General features: G+C 38.3%; 1 protein-coding gene across 1 annotated transcript in view; it reads right to left on the bottom strand.

Moving 5' to 3' along the window:
• Nucleotides 1-1,891: 1,891 nt before the first annotated feature.
• The window catches only part of AQR (aquarius intron-binding spliceosomal factor), a 95,825-nt gene continuing 87,983 nt past the window's right edge, over nucleotides 1,892-9,733 (bottom strand). Inside the window, exons 33-35 of the mRNA XM_023620552.2 lie at nucleotides 9,508-9,682; nucleotides 6,947-7,060; nucleotides 1,892-4,233 (exon numbers count right to left, since the gene is read on the bottom strand). Coding sequence (XP_023476320.1) covers nucleotides 3,901-4,233; nucleotides 6,947-7,060; nucleotides 9,508-9,682 — 622 coding nt within the window. The 3' untranslated portion in view covers nucleotides 1,892-3,900. The remainder of the gene's footprint in view (nucleotides 4,234-6,946; nucleotides 7,061-9,507; nucleotides 9,683-9,733) is intronic.

Here is a 9,733-nt window from a genome sequence, read left to right as displayed (position 1 = left end):
ACATGATTACTTCGTAATTACAACCGCTAACGGCCAAGCATTTTTCACAGGAAGCAAGCTGTTGCTTATTTTTGAACCACTCTTCTGGCTCATGCAAAAGGGTCAGCATTTAAAAAAAAATCTTTTTAACCTTATTTTAATTGAAACAACATCTCTAAAAATACCATTTGAATGGCTGCAAGATAAAAAAGGAAAAAGTGCATTCAAGGCACAAAGCTAAATAAATACAACAATATAGATGACTTGGGGCCAGGGCAAGTACAGGATTCAGAAGCGATACAAGTTATCAATACATCAGCATGATGGCAACTAGTGTCTTCCCTCTGGTTATGCTGCTTTGCCAGAATTTTAATTTCAGCAGAGATCATCCTCAGTGTCACAACGGACTGATGCAGAGGTTCCCAATCAGTAGGCTTGACCCTTGATCCTCAAAGTTGAATTGTCATGACATGTTCCCTTCTTCATCATCCTCCATGCTCCCTGGATAGGGGCATGGCTAAGCACTCAAGTCAGAGGACTGGTTGGCAACATCCTACATTGTCTCAAAGATTTTGGGGTAAAAATGGAGAAAGAGGGACTGGTATTAACTGAGCCCCTAGGTGCCAGATATTTTCATACACATTACCCCATTAACAAACAAACAGATCTTTCCCCTATCTTGTAGATACAGAAAACTGGGCTTTAGAGAGGTTATAAAACTTGCCCAAGGTCAACCCAAATGCTGATGAATAAATTAAGTTAAAATCTGAGCCAGGCTGGGTGAGTTCAAAGTCAGTTTTACAATATCATGCTGTCTGCTGATCATAAAAAACTTCATTTTATATAGGAGCACAAATGGCCCATTTATATCATTTCTTTCAGTATCTAGCAAAACATCTCAATTTTTATCATTACACTAATTTCGAGAGACCTGATAATGTTTAGATCTTCTCATTCATTTGCTCAAATCAATGGAGCTATTTATTCTCAACTGCTGGTAATGAACTTTCTTAACTCAGCATTTTGTGAAAAAGAGTCTAGATCCTTGAATTGCTTCATTTCATGCTCATTCTCTTTGCATGCATCTTTTTGGTTTGCTTTTAAAAATAGATTCCAAAATCATGACATATTCAGATATGAAAAAACAGGATGGAGAGCAATGGGAACACTAATCTGAAACGGTCACATGGCTGAGTACCTGTGTATGTAGTAATCCTAAATTAAATAGAGAACTCCTGAAGCAATCACTCATGTGTGCTTGATTGAAACAAACAAACAAAACACTGCCATAGGACTGTAGACTTGGATTCTACCCCTCTCCCACAGTTGCGACCCTGGTTAAGACTATCTGATGCAGTTTCTCATTATTAAGAAGTTGAATAGAATAACTCTATTATTATATAAGAGTTGATCTCTTAAGTTCCTTTAAAAATTCCATGATTCAATAATCAACTGAAACTTACTGCCCTTTCCAGTGAATAAACAATTTAAGACAATTCAAATTGGGGCTGACCTGGTGGCGTAGTGGTTAAGTTTGTGTGCTCCACTTTGGCAGCCTGGGGTTCGTGGGTTTGGATCCTGGGTGCGGATCTACACACCACTCGTCAAGCCATGCTGTGGTGGCATCCCACATACAAGGTAGAGGAAGACTGGCACAGATGTTAGTTCAGGCCCACTCTTCCTCAGCAAAAACAGGAAGATTGGCTACAGATGTTTGCTCGGAGAAAATCTCCCTCACCAAAAAAAATACTAAAATAAAAATAAAATAATTCAAATCCTACCACCAGAATCTAATATTACTTTGACAAAGGCCAAGGGACTTACCCATCTTCCAGTTAAATTTTCTTTCTAGTGTGATAGAAAATCAAGCAGCAAAGGAGAAAGTACAGTCACCCAGCTAGACAGTGATTGATACCGTGTTTGGAAAATGGTTTATTTAACGAGCAAGCAGCATAACAGTTTACTTACTTGGGTTGCAGGTAGCATGATTCATATTCACTAAAGGGTAGAGAAGAATCGATCTTTTCCAGGAAAGACATAATACAGTAAAACTTCTTTCCCTCTTCCTTAGTCTCATACTATATATTCACAATTGAAAATAATTGTGTTAGTCCTCATACAGATGCCCACAATACCTGCTTTCAAATTCTTATAATCAGAGAAATTATGTAACAGACTATCTGGCTCAATCCCTACTCTAATAACAAACAGACGTAGGTCTCCTGGTACAGTTTCCTTGGTATTTCACTCCCCTCATCATCCCAACACTTTCATCTTTTTCCTCACCCAACATTTACACAAAGTTCGGATGCAGTAAGACCCATTTTAAGATGAGAGTGTAACTCTTATCCACCATAGCCTGGTAGAGTTGAGCAAACACTATTTACTGAAAAATATCATTGACTTGTCTTTCTGGGTTTAATTTCCTAAAGAATTCATCATTCCTTCAAAATATCAGGATCAGAAACATTTCAATGCAGCACACAGTTCTGGCTTCTTTCTTTCAAGGTTCTTTGACACGGTCAAGCCTATAAGTCGATGCACTAGACGAGATACTTTGGAGAAACGTTCTCCTTAACCACTCTAGCAGATGTCAAATTGGGGAAGAGAGAACTAGCGGGCAACTTCTCCCTCCCCACATATTCATCTCTTTTCTGGCCATCATGCCCAGGGACTTTATAAGCAGAAGTCCCTTGTCAGAAAACATTAGTCATACTCACTGTTAATTCTACCATCATAGAATCATCATTCTACCTTTCATTCCTCTGACGACAGCACAGTAATCTCAGTACAGTGCTTCTCAAACTACCAAGTGCATATGAATCAGCTGGGGACTGTGCTGAAATGCAGATTCAGATTTAACAGGTCTGGGGTAGAGCCCAAACTTCTGCATTTCTAATAAACTTCGACAGATGCTGATGCTGCTGGCTTGCAAACCGTACTTGAGTAGCAAGGTCCTAGGATCTTTCCCCACCCAAATTTGGAGCACATTTTACCTTAAGGTCTCCTTGCAGCAGGTTATCTACCAAGAGTACTAAACAGGGCAGAAAACTTAAAACCTCTGCATTGGGAGAATCCTAATCTGTGCACAGGAGTTAAGTTCACTGACTCTCACTGCCCAGACTCTGGATCTTTCTTCCTGCTCAGTTGGATTTGTCAGATTCTTCTTGCTCAGCTGAATGACAAATCCTGGCTCAGTCTCACCAGCCTTATCTGATGCCACTCTGCCAGCAACTCAGACATTTGGAGCACCTGCTAAAATAGAGAGTCCAGGGCCCTAACCCTGCGATTCTGATTCATTAGGTCTGGACTTCCCCCAAGAAGCGGCAGACACCCTGGGTGATTCTAATACATTATGAGATTTTTGGGAAGGAAATAGTTGTAAACTCTTTGATGGATTTGAGAAATCTTTATCTTATGGTTGTTAATGCCTTCACATCAAGAAAGACGGAAACAGAAAAGAAAGACAGGAAAAAAGGAAACATGACTTGAGCATCTGATACTATGATAGAAGAAACTATTTCCTCCCCAATTTGGATACTTGGTTAAGGGCACTTATGGTTAATTCTAGCGTATTCTGTCCTTTTCTTTGGAGAAGTTCACTAAAAATGTCAAGTATGTCTTGTGCATTCTATAGCAAATTCTTTTAATGTAGGTTTGATTACAGATACACTCAGTTAATGATAAAAATATCAAAGGAATGGTTATTTGCCCTTCTGACTGACAAAGGAAACTGAAGTTGTTTATACACAATTTTTTTTAATATATCCAAGAAGACAAACATTGAAATTAGTTAAGAAAAATAAGGACTGAACATTAATTAGTACCTTTAAAATGGCAGAAGCAAATATAAAATACAAAAAGTAACTTTACGTAGACTTTATGAATGAAATGTCCTCCCTAAGAAAGCCTACAGATTGGCTACTTGGTCTCCTCTGCAGCAGACGTGGTATCTTGAGGGGTGTCCGCCTCCGCGGCCGCAGCCTCAGGGCCCACCATAGTGGCAGTGCTCTCGGAAGGAGGAGAGAGGGTTTCTGGATTGGAACCAGCTCCTGTCTGATCGGGCGTGGTCTCAGTCTGACTTGGGGTGGTCTCAGTCTGAGAGGCTGAGGCTTCCTGACTAGAGCCAGCATCTGTTAGACTGGGTACGTCAGCTTGAACAGGCATGGCCTCCTCTTCTGTTTCCAATTCTGTTTCCTGACTTTGAATTTCCTCACCTTCTTCTACCATAGCAGGTGGTAGCTGTAATAGAGTCTAAAAAAAAAGGAAAGCATCAGTATGAACCCAAATGAGAAATCACTGGCTTATAAACCTAAGCTCTCACATCAGCCTTATCTTCCTTATAGATACTACGCACTCTACAATTCTCCAAAACACTGCTGGCCATTTTATATTACAGATAAAACAACTTCAATGACAATGGCTTAGGTTTTGTTGACTCTAAGGAATATGCCTACACAGATATTACAAAATAATGATCAAAATATATTAAATCTTCAGAGAGGAAAACAAAATGAAAACCTATTAGATTTTTTAGCAAAGGAATTTGCTATAACACTTCTGGAAACACAGTAGCCAGTTACGACTGATTGACAAACCAACTCAAGAAAGTGCCAACTTCCATCAAGGAGTCCTGTGAGGGGTGGGGAGGAACAAGGCCTTGAGACAAAGCCATGGCAGGGAGGGAGAAGCAGGACACAGGCTTCTGTCTCACTCAACCAAACACTGGAGCAGCTCGATACGCTGGCCTCTCCTTTATCCCATGGCAGTCTGCAGCTAAGGCATGGCTTCTCTCCTCAGGGACTCTGTTTCTCTTGTTGGAAATTGAAAAAATTTTAAAAGTACCATTCATAATAACACCAAAAAATATGAAATACCTAGCAATGAAACAAACAACATATGTGTAAGGTCTGTATGCTGAAAACCGGCAAATGCTGATGAGAGAATTCAAAGACCTAAATAAATGGAGAGAGAGACCATATTCATGGGAGACTCAAAATACTTAAGATGTTAATGTCCGCGAATTGATCCTAAACAATCCTATTCCCTGAAATATCCTAATTAAAATCCCAGCATGGGGCTAGCCCAGTGGTGTACTGATTAAGGACATGTGCTCCACTTTGGTGGCCTAGAGTTTGTGGGTTCAGATCCCAGGCGCAGACCTACAAACTGCTCCTCAAGGCCTGCTGTGGTAGTAATCCCACATACAAAATAGAGGAAGACTGGCAAGACATGTTAGCTCAGGGCCAATCTTCCTCACACACAAAAAATAAATAAATAAATTAAAAAACCAGCATGCTTTTTAAAGGATAGAATCGACAACCTGATTCTAAAATGTATATAGAAAAGCAAAGGAACTAGAATAGCCAAAATAATTTTGAAAAAAAACAACAAAACTGAAGGATTTGCATGATCTAATTTCAAGATTAACTATAAAGCAACTCTAATAAAGGTAATACGGTAATGGCAAAAGGATAGACACACAGATCAGAAGAACAGAATGGAAAGCCCAGAAATAGACTCTCATGTATGTGGCCAATTGATTTTCTGGTTAAGATGACAAGGCAATTCAACAGAGGAAAAAATAGTCTATTCAGGAAATGGTGCTGAAACAATTAGATATCTGCACGCAAATGAATAAAACTCAAGCCTACCTTGTATCATATTAAAAAATTAACTCAAAATGTATATCTCTAAATACAAACCTAAAACTACAGAACTTCTAGAAGAAAATATCAGAAAAAATCTGTAACTTTGGATTAGATTGTTCTAGGATATAAAAAGCATAAATTTTATAAAAGAACAACTTGATACATTGAGATTTATCAAAATTTAAAACTTCTGTTCTTTGAGACACTTAAAAATGAAAAAACAAGTCAAAGACAAGGAGAAAATATTCATAAAACACATTTCTCATAAGAGTCATAGAATAAATTTGAAAACTCTCAAAATTCAATAAAACAAACAACCCAATTTAAAAAATGAGCAAGAGACCTGAACAGACGTATCTTCAAAGAAGATATACACATGGCAAACAACCATGTGAAAAGATGTTCAGTATCATTAGTCACTATGGAAATGCAAATTAAAACCACAATGAGAACACTACATATCTACTGGAATGGATAAAATAAAAATGACCAACTATAATAAGTGTGAGTGAGGATGGAAAGCAACTAGAGCTCTCATATACTGCTGGTGGGAATAAAAATATACCACCATTTTGTAAAACAGGTTGGCAGTTTTCTAAAAACTTGAACATACACTTTCCATATTATCCAGCCATTCCACTCCTAGAAATTTACTCAAGAGAAACTACAAAAGACTTGTACAAGAATGTTCATAGCATTTATGTGTAGTAGCCCAAACTGGAAACAACCACAAATGTGCATCAAGAGGTAAATGGGTAAACTTAGTATATCCATACAATGGAATACTATTCAGCAATAAAAGGAAAGAATTACTGATCATGCAAAAACTGACTGAATCTCAAAATAATTATGTGGTGTAATAACTAAAACAAACAAAAAAGAATATATGCTGGATAAGTCTATTTACATAAATGTCTAGAAAATGGATACTAATCTAGAGTGACAGAAAGCAGATGCTTAACTGCCTGGAGAAGGTGGGAAAGGGATTGGTGAAGGGTAAGAGGGATTACCAAGGGGCATGAGGACACTCTTGGGGATAATGGCTATGTTCATTATCTTGATTGTAGGGATGGTTTCACAGGTATACACATATGTCAGAACATATCATATTGTGTACTTTAAATATGTAGAATTTATTGTATGCCAAATTGTATCTACATAAAGATGTTTTAAAAGTATGGATGTTACATGAATAACAACAATCTACTTTGGTTTAGTTGGTTTCCCACAAGGAATCAAGTACTTTAAAGATTTATTCTGCAACAAAGATTCTCTCTACAGCATGAAAAATAAGAGTCAGTTTTGAGCAAACTCACCTGATGATAATGATGTGTAGTCTGTATCAAGTGCATGTACATGTTGTACACAAAGTTTGCCATCTGAGGCATATTCTTTATTATCTGTACTTCATGAGATGGTCTCTCTCCATTCTAGAAAGCGGCAAGAAGAAAGTTTAGAGTGAAAAACACTAAAAGCCAACATTCCAACAGAAGCCCCTGTCTCCATCTTATGTATTAGCACCACTAGGGTTTGGAGAACACAAAGATATAAGTGTGAGAGTCCAATAAGGAATTGATGAAGAGGAGTGATTCAATTTAAAATTAGAAAATGTAGAGACTAGGAGAGAGCTAATAGTTACCAGCTTTTAACACAATTTCAGGCTGGTAAATAAAATATGAGTTTTGGTCTATTGGTTAATGTAGAAAAATAAGAGATAAGCAATCATTTGAATAGAGAGAAAAAAATCAACATGGTTTAAAGTAGTGGTCTCTAATACTGTGTAGGCTCCAAAGGCAAGATTATTCAAAAAGAAAATATTAAGACTATTCTTCGTATTTATGTTTTCTTAAAAAATAAGTTAACATTTACAACAAGAAGTTAACAATATGTAGACTGTTAGTCATGAGGGTGAATATTCAAAAGGTTTTTTTAATTAATAAAGTACATGGTCAAAAATGTTGGCAAACAGTAGCATCAAGTGTGAGATCTGTGGTACCATCAGAACCATCTGGGAGACTCTGAAATCACAGAGGCCTGGGCTCTAGCCCCTACAGATTTAGATTGAGTGGGTCTGAGACAAAATAAGGTGATTCTAACGGAGTAGTTCTGGCAACAATCAGTGTAGCTAATAAAGTTGTAAAGCAAACAAAGAAAATACAAAATTTGCACTTCTTCCTAAACCAGCCTAGAATAAAGTTAATGACTTTCCTATTTATAGTCAATTATGAAATGCTTATAACGTCTCACCCTTTCTTACTGTAGCAGCAATTTATAAAACCATAAAGGTAAAAACTTATAGCAAGGAAAAGGATTTTACCTTAAAGTGACAAATTATTTAAAGCACATAAAGTTAGAGATATTTACTACATTAAATAGCATTTCTCAGAATTAAGCAGGCGTTCTTTCGATAATGGTCATTTTCCGCAACAGTCACAACTTCTGTGTGCAAAGATTGCCAGATTGTTACAACTATGACATACTGCCTTCAAAACCTGGAAGGCTTTTGTTTGTTTTTTTTAATGGTTTGCTTATTTTCTGGTGGCAATGCTGGGAGTTGCCTCTTCTGAGATGCAGTACCAGCTGCTCAGCCCTCACCGACCGCGACACAGTCTTGTGAGCAGAGGTTGGAGAGATGCTCTCAGCCCTTAGCCCCCCAGGGCTTGAGTCCACGGTGTGGTGTAAAGTACGGGTTTCTAAGCCATCTATTCCTTGGTATTGCCTGATCCACACTCCAGGTTCCTCCAGGTGTGTCCCTGCAGCCCTCGGATAGGAAGCACCTGGGGAGTGTGTTAAACCTGAAGACACCTGGGCCCTGCCCCAGACAGGAATTTCCCTGTTTAATAATCAGCCCTCCAAAGATTGAGAACCCCAGGGCTACGGGATTGTGTCCAGACTTCAGAGCCTGACACGCAAGGTTTTACATGTCCCCACCCATCATATTTCTGCATCCTTTTCCTCCTACTCCTCCACAGCAGCATTTCTTTAAAAAAAATGCAGTTAAAAAAAATACTTAGCATTATTATTAAACACACAGAATTTAATCTTGTTTTTTTTGAAACATTTAAAACAGTTTCATTTAAAATCTAACGGACCTCCAAGACATTTCATTAAATGAAAAAAGCAAAGACTAAAAGTCTATAGTATGCTAACCTTCATGTAGAAAAGAAAATATAAAAAAATAAACAAGTATCTGCTCCTTTGTGCAAAAGGAATATATGAAGGATAAACTAGAAACTAAAGAGACTGGTTACCTATGCAGGGAGGGGGAGGGGAAAGAGGCGAGAGAAGGGGGCAGAGGACAAGGGGAAGAGGGATGAGGGGGTGTGGCATTTCTCTGAGTATGTCCTTTGTTAACCGTATGTGCTGTCCCCTCCCACATTCCCCCAGAATGTAAGCTTCTTAAGGGTTCTCCAAGAGCTAACCCCTTTACCTCTGTTACCGAGCAATCAGTTAAGTTCTCCTCACAAAGCTGAGGAGAGGCAGTACAGTACAAAGATTAACAGGGATTTTGGAGTTAGCCTGCCTAGGTTTTCAAATCTTGGATTCTCCATCTACTAGAAGCATGGTCAAACTATTCAACTTCTCTAATGCTCAGTTTCCTCATATGTAAAATGGGGTTAATAAGAAAACCTACTGAATAGGAGTGTCACTGAGATGAAACGAGATAATATACATAAATAGCTAATTGCCTGATACAGGGTGAGTACTCGATAAATATCAGCATGTATTATTATTTTTATATAGAAAATGTAATTCAGTTCCTTAGCATAAGGAGCACCCTAAACCAGTGATTGGATGACCTATGTGATGATGTTCCCAGCTAGTGTGGTCATCTATAGGAGAATGCTGCTCTATACAATGACAAAAGGAGCCCTACCTTTCTACTGGTCGGGAAAGGCTCTGTTGGAATGATATGCAAATGAAGTGGGCGGGCCGTGAGCTGGCTGAAAGCTGGTGTTAGTTCAAAACAGTTTTGGAAGAGAGATACTCTGGCGAAGATATAAAGTCCAAGTCTGGCTCTAGACATGGCGACCACCAAGCGACGGACATCCCTTTGGGAAACAAACAAAATTAACATACACCAAGATTAATAACATATTTAC

This window comes from Equus caballus, chromosome 1, assembly GCF_041296265.1.
Source record: "Equus caballus isolate H_3958 breed thoroughbred chromosome 1, TB-T2T, whole genome shotgun sequence".
Taxonomy (NCBI): domain Eukaryota; kingdom Metazoa; phylum Chordata; class Mammalia; order Perissodactyla; family Equidae; genus Equus; species Equus caballus.
Note: the sequence above shows the minus strand (reverse complement) of the source record. Positions and strands in the feature narration are given on the sequence as shown.